This window comes from Heterodontus francisci, chromosome 6, assembly GCF_036365525.1.
Source record: "Heterodontus francisci isolate sHetFra1 chromosome 6, sHetFra1.hap1, whole genome shotgun sequence".
Classification (NCBI taxonomy): Eukaryota; Metazoa; Chordata; class Chondrichthyes; order Heterodontiformes; family Heterodontidae; genus Heterodontus; species Heterodontus francisci.
Window position 1 is genome coordinate 77,662,067 of NC_090376.1, and position 18,452 is coordinate 77,680,518.

An 18,452-nucleotide genomic window follows, 5' to 3' on the forward strand; every position below is an offset into this window, starting at 1 on the left:
TTCACCTTCACAGCCACTGGCAATGTGGTCCTTGCCCTGCTCTGAGGTTACAGTTGTGGCTACAGCAGGTGGCAGATTGCAGTGAGAATGTGCTTACTGAAGCGCAGACACTCATACACTGTTCTTCACTGAGGTTCAAATAAGAGAATTGCTCTTTGAATGAATATGGACTCCTGCTGAAAGCCCTTCTCCCCCTCCTCCTCCCTCTTCCAATAGCTTGTCCTGCTCTCCATGGCCTTTGTTCATTCTTCAAGTCATGCTGTGTTCCAAGGGGAATGCCTATTAGTGCACCCATATCTGGGAGAAATTGGTTAAAAGCCTTGAAATCAACAAAAAGTCCTTCAGCACCTACCAAACCACTCCCTGTAGACTTTTGCAACTTGAAACAACTATAGAAAGCACCAAGCACTTTTAGAATCATAGCAATTGCAGAAGAAGCCAGCCAGCAACTAACTTTTAAGTAGTTGATGCTCCCTTTAAGTAACGCTGGTGGGAGGTCCTTCTTGCTGCTGAAGGCGTGTTCAGCTATATGAGGTTAAGTGAGGGAGTTGGCTGGACTTCTAAACTCCAAAATGGCATCACAGATTAACATCATGATCTGCTTGCTCTGCATACTTCCGTTGGACCCTCACTGTGAACGCTAATACCGGCACCAATATGGCATCCTCCGCAATTCACGCAAGTGTATGTGCACCATAGACACCACTTTGGAGCTTTAAGGACACTTATAGCGCCCAAAAGGTGGGTGCTAATGAGCCCAACTTCTCCCTCAGAGTCTTTCTTATAAATCTATTGGAGGAAATGATACTGTAAGCAACACATATGTTGATGCGAAGACTGTGGGAGACCTCATGATACAATTGGTGAGTTTGTAGGAGGATGAACAGCCCCAGGACTTCCGAACGTTATCTCGCTGGTTCTGGTGGAATTCCTAGCAATCTAAATGCACTGAAAATGGCAGCCAGAGCAATTACACGCGAATGCGACATTAAGTCAAATCACTTGTATTTAAAGTGCACCTGCCTCTTTCCTGGTGGTTTAAAACCGACTCAGATGGCTTATTGCCTCTTTAAAGGGGAAGTTTTCCTTTCTATAGCCAAATTGTTAAATAAATCAAGAATAGCATTCTCTAAACTTCTCAGCACCGTATGTCTTGAAGGCATTTTTGAAATGTATTTCAGAAATGAAGGTCATGGTACTAGAGAATTCAGCTGCCATGTTTATTTACAGTACCACAAACAGTACATTGTGTCATTCACACCCAATGCTTTTACACAAATTGCACAGATCCTTGTAGAACTTTGAGACAGCTGAATGACAGCTTTCATTTGTTACAACTTCAAAGTAAAGTCTGGTTGTGGCCAAACCACAAAAGACAATGTTGCTTTAAACATGCGGATAATTACTGCACCATATAACTGAGGATTTTGCTGAGATAAACTTTATTAAAGCTATACTGAATGACCCATCATGGTTTATGTTGGAATAGCATACAACACTAATTAAAATTTGAAGTGAGAGAATGATTTAATTAGTATGGGTCTTCTATTCCAGTATGAAATCTGCTGGACTATTCATGATAGCTATTAATACACCATTTAGAATGCACCAGTTTTACATTTATATCAGATATGTTTCTGCTTTGTTTCCTGTTGGCAGAAAAAAATTAAGTTTATTTTTAGAATTTTGGTTTTTGGTTCCATTTGCACGAATAAGAATTATCTTTAGACTGTTGTGTGCCGTTCTAGTTTCTTCAATTGATTCAGAATTTATTCTTCAATCAAATATTTGCATCAGAAAATAATTATTGCTGGGAATCAAGTCCAAAGAAAGCACCATGTGTTAATTTTAAAATAATTTACAAAGAAAATTTGAACATTTTGCTCAATAAAATTCATCTGTGCAAGCTTTAGATTGTTAAATGAAATTCTTCTGTTAACAAAACACTTAAAAACAGGAAAGGCAGGCAAGTGACAAATAATACAATATTACAGGTGCTAGAATGCAATGTGCATATGACAGTGTACAGAGAAGTGGCTTTATTGAATTAAGGTTTTGCAGCTATATTGTGAAATAGTGTAGCCGACATCTGACAAAAACATGGAACCATGATCAAAAGCAGTATATATAAGGGTGTCTTTATCTGCAATAAAGGGTAATTTAATTTTTAAAATCATTAACAAGCATGAGTACTTATTTATATTGTTAAATATACAACTGAATTCTTTATTTAAGTGTGCTTTTCTTCTTTACACAAACGGAATGGATGGAATTGATTATTTACAATCAATAGGTAACTAATCTATATTGTAAAATCCTCTATACAGGTAACTATGAGCTTGTTCCAGCAGTGGAGCTTTTTCTTCAGTCTCATCCAACTACAGCAGGTAGTGTAGTATCAGGGAGTAATCTGCAAGTTTTGAAGCAAGGCCTTTCCCTCTGGTTACATTAATTTTCAGCATAAAATTACAAAATGTGCAAAAGCTTTAAATTCCTCAGGTTAATTGCTGCATTTAATTATAGTAAGACCAATGGGTCCTGGCCCCTTCAAGTTCCCAGATTTTGACACAGTAGAATATTTGGAGTACTTTCATTAGGGCTTTTAAAAAAGTAGAGGCAGATGATTTTATTTCCTGTAAAAATATATAGGATCTAGAAGACTCCCCACCCCGCCCACCCCCTAAACCCTCTTCAAATAGCATCACTTAAGATCATGTGAAGGGACAATGGCATATTGGTCATTCTATATAAAGTCTAGATTATGATCAACATCATAAATGCAAACCGCTTTGTAGATCTTTAGAAATTAGAGAAAAGGTGTATTAGAGAACTTTATAAATAAACTAAAATAAAGTACACACACAATAAGTATGTAACTTTGCTTTGGAGATTTCAAGATAATTGGCTTCACATGCATTGCCTGAAGTGAAAAGAAACAACAGCAATTGACAGAAAACAGAAAATGCTGGAAATACTCAGCAAGTCAGGAAGCATTTGTGGAGAAAGAAACAGAATTAACATTTCAGGTCAATCACCTTTTACCAGAGCAGAACAGTGTTCTGATGTAAGCTCATTGTTTCTGTTTCTTTTTGCACAGATGCTGCCTGACCTGCTGAGTTTTTCTAACATTTTCTGTTTTTATTTCAGATTTCCAGCATCTGCAGTATTTTGCTTTTGTATCAGCTATTAACAAAATTTGGTACTCCATGGGAGCTTAAATTCAAGTCCTGTAACATCCAAGTGCTGTAAGTTTAACTCCTGAGAATTCTAACATCATGGATGAATAGTTAATAAATATTCAGCAAGTAGCTGGTCAAATTGAATTGAAAGCTTCACTGATGGGTCACTTTGTATACTCCATACCCATTTCCCCCCCAAAATGTTCTATCAGTTGTAATCCTGGAATGCATGTTGATAAGTGCACAGTGCGCAGTAAAGATTGAATGGAAGGAAAGGGTAAGACAGGCAAGTGAGTTCTTAAAATAAATAATAGTTCTGACAATGGGTCATTGATCTGAAATGTTAACTCTGTTTCTCTCCCCACAGATGCTGCCTGACCGGCTACTCTTAGCATTTTCCATTTTCATTTCAGATTTCCAGTGTCTGCAGTATTTTGCTTTTGCGCAAGTGTGTTCTTGGTTGGACATCGCACCATCTATTTTGGTATGAAGAACTCGGAGAGGCAATATAAAATAAAGGATTAACAAGAGCAGAGGGACCTAAGGTTATGTGTACAAATTGTTGAAGGTGGCAGGGCAGGTTGAGACAGCGGTTAATAAGGCATATGAGATCCTGGCTTTATAAATAGAGGCATAGAGTACACAAGCAAGGAAATTATGGTGAACCTTTATAAAACACTGGTTTGGCTTCAACTGGAGTATTGAGTCCAATTCTAGATATCGCACTTCAGGAAGGATGAGAAGGCATTAGCGAAGATGCAGGAAAAACTTACAAGAATGGTTCCAGGGATGATTTATGAGGATAGATTGGAGAAGCTGGGGCTGTTCTCATTACAAAAGGAAGATTGAGAGGAGATCTGAGAGAGGTGTCTAAAATCCTGAAGGGTCTGGGCAAAGTAGATAGGGAGTAACTGTTCCCATTGGCAGAAGGATCAAGAACAAGAGGACACTGAGTTAAGGGCAACAGCAAAAGAACCAAAGGCGACATGAGGAAAAATGTTTTATGCATCGAGTGGTTAGGATCTGGCATGCACTGTCTGGGAGTGTGATGGAGGCCAATTCAATTGTGGCTTGGGAAAGGGCGAGTGAGTAGGACTAGCTGAATTGCTCTTGCTGAGAGCCGGCACAGACACAATAGCTGAATGACCTCCTTATTTGCTGTAACTATTCTATGATTCTATCTATTCAGAGCTTAAAATTCTCTGATTACTGCACTTGTAATGGGCATGGAGTATTTTAAATTTGTACTAAAGACTAAAATTGAGTTTAACTGTGATCAAACCAGTACAGGACAAGTGTAATCTTACAGTGCACCTTAAATACAGCTGTTTGTACAGTACAATTCACTCAATAATACAGAAGATAAAATTCAGCTCAAAAAAAATTATAAGCATATAAGGGTAAATTTTGAAAAATTGCAATAGTAGCTTCAGAGTGGAAACAGCCACACTGCGCAGAACTTATTACTAAATAATAAGTTGGATTAAACAAAAAGATAAAACATTGCTATGGCTAGGTAGGAAATCACAATTACTTAGCCACAGTTATTACTCTTCAAACTGTAATGCAGAGCACACAAATTAACATTGACTAATTAGAGGATAAAATTTCAAGCTGCATGCTTATTTCGTAAGGGAAGAAAAGTAAGTGAATTTTCACTAGCAACAGTTGGAGATGGCAGTGAATTTACTGTTATTCACAAATCAATTGATCGTCAGTTCGTTTAGATTTTAATCAAGTAAAACCACTTGCAAATTGCCCTGCTCCCTAAATTTCTTTAAAATAATATGTCCAGTCAATGCTGAATCTGTCATAAAACATGACCAATAGATCTCACAATTTACAGCAATATATTTCCTTTACTATAAATTATTTCAATATCCTCTGAATACAAATATTAAAATGTATATTGTATGTATTGAAGCTTATCCTGATTTTCACCTGTTGTCAAATTTGACACATTCTAGAATGTGTTGCACACTTGAAAATGCTTCTTTTTTGGATTTTATAGATGTGAGTTCATCTTTATATAATGTTCAGCCTCAACAAAAAAATCTGTTTAGAAAATTATGTGATGAATTCTATCTGCATAGTTACAAAATCTGCAGGATTTTGCTTTCTAGTGAATTACTAGTTCACACAGGTTGGCTGAATGTTGTAATGCTGGGCACTGCCCTGTCAGGGAATGAAACTAAGTACAGGAGTCTCTACTTTGTCCATTTGATCACAATAAGGGCAAAAGGCCGAATACAAGAATTCAGTACAATGTGGCTTGGATACACAATGCTGTCGGATCCTCCATGGTGTTCTAGAAGCCCTTTCTTCTTTTGCCAAATCTTGTCTTGGTTGTATTTGCACCCCCCTCCCCCTAAACATAGCTTTGACCTGTGCAGAAACATCCTGCTGAGCTTCTAACTCAAAGTACATTCATGCATTATGCGCATGGATAGAGATGAAAATGCAATTAAAAACAAATTAAATGTCACTATCTGAACAGGTGTTCTCATCAGTCTCACATCTATGGCTGATTCACAATTTCTCCTTTGAGGGAATCCAAATGTATGGACCAGACTGTTCTTCAATAGCTAATTTGCATTGGTTGTAAATCGCTTCCAAGGTTTCTCCTTGTACTATTGCTGTGGGTTTAAATAAAACAAGAATTAATGCTTGTGATTTTAGTTTGAGAATTTTCCTTAATTTTTGTCTTTATACATGCACTTAAAGAATGAACCATTGGATTTTCCTCTGATTCCAATATTATTATGCTGGTTAGTCAATAGCAGAAATGATCTAGGAACATAGGAACAGTTGATGGCCATTCAGCCTGTTGAACCTGTACCATCATTCAGTTAGACCATCTCTGATCTGTATCAACTCCATTCAATCCTTTGATCCATATCCCTTGATACCCTGGCCAACAAAAATCTATCGATCTCAGTGTTGAAAATTTTAATTGACCCAGCATGCTGAGCCTCTTGGGGGGATAGAATTCCACAATTCAACTAAAACACACCTGAGTTTCAGGGCTTCCATCAAATCAAGTCAGATCAAAATTTTGCAGAGATCACTTAACATTGGTTACCTTAAAATATATATATATCAATCCATTTGTTAAATTTTATTACAAAGAATTTATATAATGCCTTTCATACCCTCAGGAGATCCCAAAGTGCTCCACAGCTAATGAAGTACCTTTGAAGTATAGTAACGCAGGAAATGTGGCAGCAACTTGTGCAAAGCAAAGCCCCACAAACAACAATGAGATAAATGGCCAGATAATCTGTTTGTTGCTTGAAGGGTGAATAGTGTCCAGGATACTGGGAGAACTCTTCTTTTAATAGTGCCATGGTCTGCTTGAGAGGGCGGATAAACCTTCCATCTGAAAGATGGCACCTCTCACAGTGAAGCACAACCTCACAACTGCACTGAAGTATTAGTCTAGATTATCGATTCTGGGGGAGAAATTAGTTATAATGGAAGCTACCTGTGTGGCCATTCTTCAATGATTTCAACGATAAATGCTGTGCAGGTAGTGATCCAAGTGCTGCCTGCCCTTGTGAATAGACATAAGCCTGCTTTGCACTGAACAAATTTCTCCCCCACTATCTTTTAAATGTAGTACCTTTTAATTATTTATAATGTGTCACTTTAGAGCACATCTGTGTGCAATTACAGCTGGTATTTCTGCATCAAGAGACCTTTGCTTCACGGTTAGAATTACTGGCTGCACACTGTAAATCCCTTTCAAATTCTTTCAAAATGATTTGCAATAGTACTGAGCAATCCATCTGCAATTAGTCACATCAGAGATATTGGTCGGAATTTTACGGTAGGCAGATGGGAGCCAGCCACCGACTGAAAAGTCGGTGGTGAACCGCCTCGCCCGGGGATCCGACCCGTATTTTGAGGGTCCTCGGGCTTCAATTGGTGTGAGGCAGAACCTCCACCTGCTTAAGGTAGGAAGTCCCGCCTAATAGAGCTGACAGCCAGTCAGCGGTCCGGCAGCTCTTAGATCCAGCAGCACCACCGGGAGCGGTGGCCACTTCTGGGACTGCAGCCAGCATGAAGGGAAGATGCCTGGGAGCCGGCACATAAAGCCCGGCTACCCGACCCGAACCCGACTAGACTCAACTATGTGTTGGGTTCGGGTCGGGTTGGTCGAAATTCTGAGTCCAGCATTCAGGCTCGGGTCGGGTTGGGCTGGACACTGCTTCTGGGAAGTCACGGGATCAGGCTTACCCATGATTCCCCACAACTCCAGCTGCAGGAATAGCCTGCTCCTGGAACAGAGGATGGAGATTCGTGTCATGTCGGGTGCAAAAATTTATTAAAGGGCTCGGGCTTGGTAGAGGTCTACTTTAGGTTGGGAAAACAAACCCGACCAAACCACTGTGGACCCGAACCCAACCCGGCCCGAGTCCCTCCACTTTTGCCCCAAGCCCAACCCGACCCGAGCCCGCCCCGAATTGACCCAACCCGAGCCCGACCCGGCCATCCCTTTACTTACCTCCCGACTCGGAACCTCCACGAAGCTGCCACGCATGTGTGATGATGTCATGGTGACATCACTCGCACACTGCGCAGACTCAGTTTCGTCCCGAACTCCCAGCTCAGGTAAGTATTTTATTTTTAATACTTACCGGCACAGCACTGACCTTGCGTGTCCGGCCCGACCCGACCCGAGCCCGAAAGCCGGAGCCTGAAGATGGGCCCGACCCGACCCGAGCCCGACACATGTTGTTAGGTCCCGTCAGGTTTGGGTCAGGTAGCAGGCCTCGAGGGTTCGGGTTGGCTATGGTTGGGTCGGGTTTTAATTTTATACCCGAGCCAGGCTATACCGGGACGGCAGGTAAGTTTTGGTTGCCTCACCGGGGGTAATCGGTCAGGCCCCGATGAGGCAAGGGTAGTCAATTGGGGGGAAGGGGGGCGTGTTGAGTCTTGGGGATGATTGGGGTAGTGGGGGCGGTTCTCCATCAGGCACAGGGTGCCTGACCATGAGGGCCACCCCAGGACACTCGGAAGCCGCCAAGGCCCTTAAGTGGCCGTTAAGTGGCCACTTAAAGGCCTTGATTGGTCTGGGACGGCCCCACGTAAATTGGCGGCGGAGGTGGGAGCAGGTCGGGAAGACCTCCCAGAGCCTCCCGCTCCATTTTATACTACACCCACCCTCCCCCGCCACCATCCCACTCGTCGGGGTGGCGTAAAATTCCAGCCATCGTAAATGTTAGCAAAATTCAAGTCTGAACATTTAATATGACTAGATCTTCTTGCAATTCTATGTTGACAAAACATAGTTGAAAAAAAGTAATGACATGGCAAATCAAGCACAATTGCTGAACAGCATCTAAAGTAACACACGTTAGATTGGCGATTCCATCATCAAATGTTTTAGCAATGGTAATACTGGCATCATGTCCAGATTAGATCTGATAAATCTATATGAAATAAAAGCACTGCACTTTGCAGTGGATGTAATGTTAAACAAATTACTTGAATGCCACTTTCTGCTTAGTCCTCTATTATGTTTCTATAAATATAGTTTTTATTAACTTTATTATGCAATGGTAAATTGCACTTTGACAGAGTTCTACTGCATACAGCTATGTGCAAATAATTCAAAAATTATTTTACTGTAAAAATCCAATGTTGGGCTTACCCTTAAAGGACAGCAAAATCAGCTCTAACACGGCTACACTTTATACACTGAGGAAAACAAATTCTGACATTTCAGAACAGTTGCTGTGCAAGCTTTCTCATTTTCTTTTCAAAACATGCTTTTTTGTAGCTCAGTGGATACATACCTGTAAAATGTTCTCCAAATTCCTGTTCCAGTTTCAGAGCTCTATCAAATGTCTTTTTGCCTTGCTCTTCTGTCAGGCGTTTATTCATTTCCCTGTAACAGAAAAAATCAGCATCACCTTTTATACAATATTTACCAGGTAGCTTTCCCCACAATTGGATCCTGTAGGAGAGGCTATAGGAAATTATAATGTGATAATTAAGGGGATTTCATTATCCCAGTGGTTAAGTGGATATGTGGCAGGGATCGCTGAATGTACAATTTCATAGAGGTAATTGGTATATTTCTTAACACAACATGTTAAACAGTCAATTATTGCGGAAGATCTAGATTTCAAAAAATGATGGAATCATCGAAAATACCATACAGAAAGAAACCACTCAGTTCATTACACCTGTGCCAGCTGTTTTTATTAGGCTTAATCCATTAGAGCTTGTAAGTATCTTAGAATTAGGTGACCATGTGGGTCCCGATTAGTGAATAATTTGATTCAACATCTTAATTAAGGCCAAGTGTAAGAATGAGAACACAGTTTATAGAATAATAGAATGGTTAGAGCACAGAAGGAGGCCATTCAGCCTGTCATGCCTGTGCTGGCTCTCTGCACGAGCAACTCATGTAGTCCCACTCCCCAGCCTTTTCACCGTAGCCCTGCAAATTCCTTCTCTTCAGATACTTATCCAATTTCCTTTTGAAAGCCACAATTGAATATGCCTCCACCACACTTTCAGGCAGTGCATTCCAGATCATAACTATGTAATGCGTAAAAAAAGGTTTTCCTCATGTTGCCTTTGGTTCTTTTGCCATTCACTTTAAATTGTTGTCCTCTGGTTCCTGACACTTCCACCAATGGGTAAAGTTTCTCCCTATCTACTTTGTCCAGACTCCTCATGATGTTGAGCACCTCTATCAAATCTCCTCTCAACCTTCTCATCTGTAAGGAGAACAGCTGCAGCTTCTCCAATCCATCCACATAACTGAAGTCCCTCACCCCTGGAATTATTCTTTTAAATCTTTTCTGCATCCTCCTCTAATGCCTTCATATCCTTCCTAAAGTGTGATGCCCAGAATTGGACACAATATTCCAATTGAGGCTGAACCAGTGTCTTATAAAGGTTCACCATAACTATATTGCCATTCCTTCACTGTTGCTGTGTCAAATTCCTGAAACTCCCTTCCTAACAGCACTGTCTGTGTACCTACCCCTCATGGACTGCAGTGGTTCAAGAAGGCGGCTCACGAAAACCTTCTCAAGGGCAATTAGGGATGGGCAATAAATGCTGACCTAGCCAGCGATGCCCACATCCCACGATCACATTTTTAAAAAGTGAGTATAGAAATAAGAGGATAGTGCAGATGAATGTGTGGCTGGAAAGATGGTGCAGGAGGGGGGCTTTAGATTCTTGGGGCACTGGGACCAGTTCTGGAGTGGATGGAAATACTCAGCAGGTCTGGCAGCATCTGTGGAGAGACAAGCAGAGTTAACGTTTCAGGTCAGTGACCCTTCAGCAGAACTGGCAATGGTTAGAAATGTAATAGGTTTTAAGCAAATAAAGTGGGGTGGGGCAAGAGATAACAAAAGTAAAAGTGATGATAGGCCAGGGTCACAGAGAATAACTGACCAGGTGGTCATGGAGCAGAGGCAAACGGTATGTTACTGGTGTGTTGAAAGACAAAGCATTAGTGCAGAGAGGGCATTAATGGACAGAGAAATGAACAGCCCTGGCCCAAAGCACAAACATGAAAAAAACAGTGGGCAGGCAATTGAGCAGGTAAGAAAACTGAATGATGAAACAAACTAAAATAAAATGAAAAAATAAAAAATAACTGAAAATAAAAAGTGGGGGGCCCGTCATGCTCTGAAATTATTGAACTCAATGTTCAGTCTGGCAGGCTGTAGCAAGCCTAATTGGGGTAAATGAGATGCTATTCCTTGAAAGAAGTACAAGTAAATCGCTGAATCAGTCTTCCACGACAGCACTTCTGATATGCCGTCCTTTTTCCTCAACCGAGGATTCCCCCCCACTGTAGTTGACAGGGTCCTCAAACATGTCCGGCCCATTTCCTGCACCTCTACCCTCACCCCTTCCCCTCCCTCCCAGAACCACGCAGGGTTCCCCTTGTCCTCACTTTCCATCCCACCAGCCTCCACATCCAAAGGATCATCCTCCGCCATTTCCGCCACATCCAGCATGATGCCACTAACAAATGCATCTTCCCCTCCCCTCCCCTCCCCTGTCAGCATTCCAAAGGGATCATTCCCTCCGTGACACCCTGGTCCACTCCTCCATTACCCCCAGCACCTCGTTCCCTTCCCATGGCACCTTCCTGTGCAATCGCAGGAGGTGTAATACCTGCACTTTTACCTCCTCTGTCCTCACTATCCAAGGCCCCAAACACTCCTTTCAGGTAAAGCAGCAATTTACTGGTACTTCTTTCAATTTAGTATACTGTATTTGCTGCTCACAATGTGGTCTCCTCTACACTGGGGAGACCAAATGCAGATCGGGTGACCGCTTTGCGGAACACCTCCGCTCTGTCTAAAAGCATGACCCCGAGCTTCTGGTTGCAGGCTGGATGGGTTGCACCTGAACAGATCTGGGACAAATTTCCTCGTTGGGGTGATTTGCTAGAGCTATTGGGGAGGGTCTAAACTAATTTGGCAGGGGTGTGGGAACTAGGAGATAACACAAGAGAGGAATTCCAAGGTGCACAGAGAATTGGAAGAGTCAGATAGCACTAGAGTAGGAAATAGCAAAGTATTAGGTGGGGTCAGAATGAGAGTATTAGACAGTACTAGAGAAGGGAGTAGTTCCATATTAGATGGGTGTGGACTGAGAAGGACTATGGGAATGTAAAGACAGGATTACAATGCATGTGTGTAAATGTACAAAGTGGGGAGAATAAGGTTAGTGACGTACAAGCACAAATAGTAGTATGGGAATATGATACAGTGGGAATGACGGAAACGTGGCTTAAAACTGATGAGGAGTTGGTGCTTAATATACAAGGACATAAAGTGTTCAGAAAAGATAGAGAAGGAAAGAATGGAGTTGGGTGGCATTCCTGATTAGGGAAGACATTGCAATGCTGGAAAGGGAGGATGTCCTTGAAGGGGCAAGGACTGAATCCATTTGGTTAGAGTTGAGGAGCAAAAAGTGTATGATCACACTACTAGGGGTATTCTATAGGCTTCCAAATAGTGAGGGAGAGATAGAGGAGCAAAGCTGCAGGGAAATCACACAGAAAAATTAGAACTATGGAGGGGTGATATTCGGGGACTGATTATCCCAATATTGATTGGGATAATTTTAGGGTAAAGGATAAGGAGCGGGGAAAAATTTCTTAAATGTGTTCAGGAGAACTTCCTTGATCAGTATGTCCTCAGCCCAACTAGAAAAGAGGCATTGCTGGATCTGGTGCTGGGAAATGAGGTGGGCCAAGTGGACCAGGTGTTTGTGGGGAGTACTTGGGTAACAGCGATCATCGTATCATAATGTTTAGACAAGTAATACAGAAAAACAAGGAACAAAATAAGGTAGAATGTCTAGATTGGAAGAGGGTTGATTTCGACATCATGAGAAGGGATCTAGCCCCAGGGTAGGATGAAGCCAAAGACTGTAAGGAAGAGCTGTATTGGAACAAGGGTTACCTTTAAGGAACAGATGCTTCAGGTACAGGCTAGGAACATTCCAACAAGGGGGAAAGGTAGGGAAACCAAGAATAGGGCTCCTTGTTTGACAAGGGAGATAGAACTGATGATGAAACAAAAAAGATACTGTATGATCCATGTCAGGTGAACTCATGAAGTGAGAACCAGGCCATATACAATAAGGTGAAGAGAAAAATAAGACTGGCAAAGGGAGAATATGAAAATAGAATGGCAGTCAACATAAAAGGGAACCAAAAGATCTTCCGGCACATAAATAGTAAGTGAGTAGGAAGAGGAGGAGTAATATATGCCTAGAGGCAGAGTGCAAGGCTAATATACTTAAATGAGTACTTTGTATCAGTGTTCACTAAGGAAATGGAGGCTGACAAAATATCAGCAGAAGCAGAGAAAGTACAGGCAAAGAATAGGATAAAAATTGAGAGGGGGGTGGTACTAAAATGGCTGGCTATTATGCTTAGGGTAGATAAGTCACTTGGTCCAATCGCTTGCATCCCAGGTTGCTGAAGGAAGTGGGGATGGAGAAATCGGAAGTGTTTGCCATAATCTTCCAATCTTCCCTGGATACAGGGAGGTGCCAGAGGATTGGAGAGTGGCAAATATGACACCCTTATTCAAGAAAGGGTGTAAGGCCAGTCCTAGCAACTATAGGCTAGTTAGTTTAACATCAGTGGTGGATAAGGTTTTGGAAACTATAATCACAAAAAATATCAAGGGACACTTAGAGAGGTTCGAGTTAATTAAAGTCATTCAGCACAATTTGTTAAAGGCAGATCATGCTTGACTAATCTAATTGAATTTTTTGATGAAGTAACAGAAGATTGATGAAGGGAATATAGTGGATAATAAAAGCAAAATACTGCAGATGCTGGAAATCTGAAATAAAAACAAGAAATGCTGGAACCACTCAGCAGGTCTGGCAGCATCTGTGGAAAGAGAAGCAGAGTTAACGTTTCGGGTCAGTGACCCTTCTTCGGAATATAGTGGATGTTGTATATATTAATTTTAAGAAAACATTTTAAGGTACAATATAAAAGGCTGGTTCAGAGAATTGAAACTCATAGAAAAGGAGGATCAGTGTCCAATTGGATAAAAAAATTGGCATATGAACAGAAAACAGCAAGTCACAGCAAATGGTTGCTTTTCAGACTGGAGGATGGTAGACAGTGGTGTTCCCCAAGGGTCAGTGCTGGGACCACTGCTTTTTTTTTGATATATATATATATAAATGACTTGAATCGTGGAACACAGAGTAGAATTGCAAAATTTGCTGACAACATCAAACCTGGACGTGCGGCAAACAGTGAGAATAGTATGAACTGCCTGCAACAAGACATGGATAGGCTACAGAATGGGCAGAGAAGTGATAGGTGGAATTTAATACTGACAAGTGTGAGATAATGAATTTTGGCAGAAGGGATCGGGAGAGGCAATATAGACTTAATGGCACATTAAAGAGTGTGCAGAACAGACGTATCTGGGGTGCATGTGCATAGATCTTTGAAAGTGGCAGGACATATTGAGAGAGTGGTTAGTAAAGCATGTGGAATCTTGGTCTTCATAAATAGAGGCATTGAGTACAAAAGCAGGGAAGTTATGCTGAACCTCTATAAAGCTCTGGTTAGGCCCCAACTAGAGTATTGCATCCAGTTCTGGTCACCACACTTCAGGAAGGATGTGAGGATCCTTGACAGGGTACCGAGGACATTTACCAGAATGGTTCCAGGGATGGGGGATTTTACTTACAAGGTTAGGTTGGAAAAGTTGGGTTTGTTCTCCTTAGAACAAAGGAGATTGAGGGGAGATTTAATAGAAGTGTACAAGATTATGACAGGCTTGGATAAGTTAGACAAGGAAAAGTTGTTCCTTTAACAAATGGTACAAGGACTAGGGGACACAGATTGAAGGTTTTGGGCAAAAGATGCAGGGGTAATATGAGGAAGCACTTTTTTATGCAGTAGGTGGTAATGACTGGGAACTTGCTGGTGGAAGTGAAGACAAGCAATGACTTCAAGAGGAAGTTGGATGGCCACCTGACAGAAATAGACTTGCAGGGCTACGGGGATCAAGCTGGGGAGTGTGACTGACAACATAGCTCCAAGGAGAGCTAGCATGGACTCGATGGGCCAAAAAGCCTCCTTCTGTGCAGTAAAGGACTCAATGACTATGTGGGGAACTGTGTCCTACCACTCCTTGGTACAGATCATTGGAAGTCCATGTGCTGTGCCACCCACGGGTCGGATTTTGTTGTCTCGCTGCCGGGAATGGCGGTGGGTGCAGAAAATGGCAGCTGCCCTGCTCAGGACCTGAACCGTGGTCACGATTCTGTGGCCATTTAGCATATTCATGGCGGCCGTTCGCCCCCAGTCACATGGCAGGGCGGCATTGGCGATGCCGTTCAAAGCGTCACCTGATGTGGAAGCAGGTGCTGGTGCCATTTTTAAAAGCCTGCTAGCCCTGCAGATATTTCAGCAAATTGCAGAGTTGACTGCTTCCCCCTTTCCCTATACAAACACTGCAGAGTTGACCCATACCCCACCTTGGTGACGTCCACTTTTCCTGGACGGGAAAGTGAAGGCCTGTGAATGACACATGTCGTGCTGAAGATCGGGAACTGAAGGTAAGATCGCTGTAGGTTACATTTAAATTAATGTAAACATCTAATTAGCATATGGAAAGCAGGGTCCCGTGGCATCGTGGCGGAGGGGCCGCCACAGAGCTTCCCCACCACCGGGATGATTTGGCCCGGCAATCCTGGCATCAGGTTCCGTGGTGGGCCACTGCCACTCCGATTCTCCGGCACCCCTTTGTCCCACCTTGCCAAGGAACCCGACATCGGGTTGGGAACAAAATCCAGCCCCATATTTCTAATTGCATTCATAACAACTTTGTCAGTTTCTAACACTTGTGCCCACATACAATACATGCTTGAAGAAGAGGGGAAAGGAAATGTAACATCTTTTGGAAAGAATTATCAAGTAGATAAGAAACTATAATAAATTGTGCTCATGCATGATAGATGCTATCCACAGGATTATTTGCTGATTATTGTTTTTTTAGATGTTGGTCTATTTGAATGTTCTTTCTCCATGACTTCTTCTAAAACAGGTCTTTTGGATAGCTACAAAGAGGTACACATATCCAGCCAAGTCACATCTTTCCCTTGAATTTTCACTCCTCCAGCAACTTTCCTGTAGATTTTCCCTGGCGTCAGCATAGTGCCTCCCATGTAGAAAGCTGGAACCAGACATTAAACAGAATGGGGAAGCATACCTGTATTCAACCCTCTGTGGTGCTACATGTTGTTACTTTATCATTCATTGTCAAGATAATACTCTGATTATTTTGTGACATTAATCTTTTACTTATTTAGAGATACAGCACTGAAACAGGCCCTTCAGCCCACCGAGTCTGTGCCAACCAACAACCACCCATATATACTAGTCCTACATCTTAACCCCATATTCTCTATCACATCCCCACCATTCTCCTACCTACGCTAGGAGCAATTTACAATGGCCAATTTACCTATCAACCTGCACCCGGCGGAAACCCACGCAGACACAGGGAGAACTTGCAAACTCCGCACAGGCAGTACCCAGAACTGAACCCGGGTCGCTGGAGCTGTGAGGCTGTGGTGCTAACCACTGCACCACTGTGCCACCCTTGTTCTGGTGCCACTGTTAAAATGGTATTCTTTCACTTGCCATGCTGGTACTACCAGTTGGCAGTTCTCGTACTAGCTACCATTAAGTTTAAACCGACCTACCCAAACAAGTTCTCCGTTGCTTTCAATAACTGAGTTATGTTCCACCTCCTTCTTGCCTGTGTGGTTTTCTCTATCTCAACCTACCAAGTCTAGCAGAGTGAGAGGGTGTGATATGTGAGCCACAGGATCGATAGGTGTAAGGCTTTAAGAAATTGTATAAAAGATCAATCACAAATGACTACCAGCCTGGAAGAAAAAAGGCAGGGAAATGGTTCAGTGTTTGGGGGAGGTGGGGGGGGGGGGAAGGAAGGCTAGACAGGAAGGAGCTAAGAGTGAGAATTTATTTGCTAGAAGTTAATCCCTGTTACTGTTTTGTTTATCTCTGTATATAAAGATGCAACTGCTGTGGCTGAATACACTACTGTAATCTGTACAGGCTCATAAAGAGAAATAAAAATCATTTTAAGATGTGTTATATAAGCCTGATATTTTTCACTCAAACTCAAACACAGTATATTCTCCTTATTTAAACCCATTCCGAAACAGGGTTGGATTTTCCATAGAAAGCATAAAAATGCCTTATAATTTTAAGGAGAGAGAAAGAATTCGCATTTATATAGTGGTCATCACATCCTCAGGAGGATCCAAAGTACTTCATAGCCAATGAATTTAAGTACTGCTGTTTTGTGGGCAGATGCAACACAGCCTCATAAAAAGTAATGAGCTAATTGACCAGTTAATCAGTTTTTGTGATGTTGGCTGAAGGATAAATATTTGTCAGCATACTGGGAAAACTCTGCTGCTCTGCTTTGAATAATATCATCTATGTTGATAGGACCAATACAGAATACACATATCATTTGCATGTAATAATACTGTTATTGTGCACAGATCACTGAAGGTTCATGACCAATATAGAGAAACTGTAGCTAAAGTAACCCTAACAGTGTATTGGGTTGTATTAATAGAATCATTAAATATAAATCAAAGGACACCATTTTGACATTATACAGATCACTGGTCAAACTGCAGCAGGAATGCTGTGCTCAGGTTTGCTCCCCCAACATGGTGGGTGACGTAGCGTAAAGAGCCTCAGCTATTCAGGTTCAAGGGCCTTGGTCTATTTACTATAGAGGTAACCTGATAGAGGTCTATACAATAAGTAAAGTGATGGGTTACATGCCTATTGATTAATTATTTCAGTTTAAGAGATTGGGGTGGACCAGGGAATATAAATTTAAACTGTAAGAATTGGAATAGACTGGATATTAGGCGATTCTTCTTTTTTCAGAGAATAGTGAGCCTCTGGAATACATTGCCAGCTGATGTGGTGGGTGCTGACTCTCTGCATACCTTCAAGAGAGAGCTTAACTGGTTCTTGACTGGGACAGAGGTTGCATCATATAGAAGGTACGTATTTTGGTCCATATAACACTTGGTCCGTATAGTTTCCTGGTCTGGTTTCAATCACCTGAAGGGGTCAGAGATGAATTTTCTAGAGTATTTTCTCCCTTATTTTCCTATGGTTTTCCCCTGTATCTTTGCCTCTTCCAGGGGATTACAAAGCTGTGTGGATGGGAGAGAGGTGGGGGAGAGTGAAGTAGTGTTTTCCTCATGATCGTCTGGCTGTCATGGTGTGATGCAGGCTTGATAAACCAGCTGTTTTTTTTCCTGTCTATCAAATTAGTTTGTTCATATCAAGGGATTGTTTTAAGTCCACCTGAACAGACAAACTTGCTTTAGCATCTCAACCAAAAGACATTTCTGACATTCAGCATGAAATTCACAATCTTTTGCTTGAGAGCAAGAGTGCTATCACTGAGTCAATACTGACAACTTTATTCATTCAACTAATTCCATATTGTAAATAAAGAAATCATGGGATAGACTTACAAGTGTGGTGTACATTGGATGGGTGATAGGCAGAGTGATTGGTATGCCTGCCCAACAAAAGGGCCAAATCATTTGTATAGTTGGGCATCAAATTAATATTTAGTGCAAACTTCCCACACATTTGTGGCACTGAATGGCAGCTCACTGACAAGAGAAAGAACAGGAAATCATCAGCTCCTTCGAGGAGCCGAGTAGGCTTTT

At 41.8% G+C, this 18,452-nt stretch overlaps 1 protein-coding gene across 4 annotated transcripts in view; it reads right to left on the minus strand.

Moving 5' to 3' along the window:
- Positions 1-1,219: 1,219 nt before the first annotated feature.
- dlg2 (discs, large homolog 2 (Drosophila)) overlaps positions 1,220-18,452 on the minus strand; it is a 1,345,388-nt gene continuing 1,328,155 nt past the window's right edge. For all 4 annotated transcript variants that reach the window (XM_068033932.1, XM_068033931.1, XM_068033933.1 and 1 more), the window contains 2 exons: positions 8,981-9,072; positions 1,220-5,815 (listed from right to left, as the gene is read on the minus strand). In XM_068033932.1, the coding sequence (XP_067890033.1) occupies positions 5,709-5,815; positions 8,981-9,072 (199 nt within the window). In that variant the 3' untranslated portion in view covers positions 1,220-5,708. The remainder of the gene's footprint in view (positions 5,816-8,980; positions 9,073-18,452) is intronic.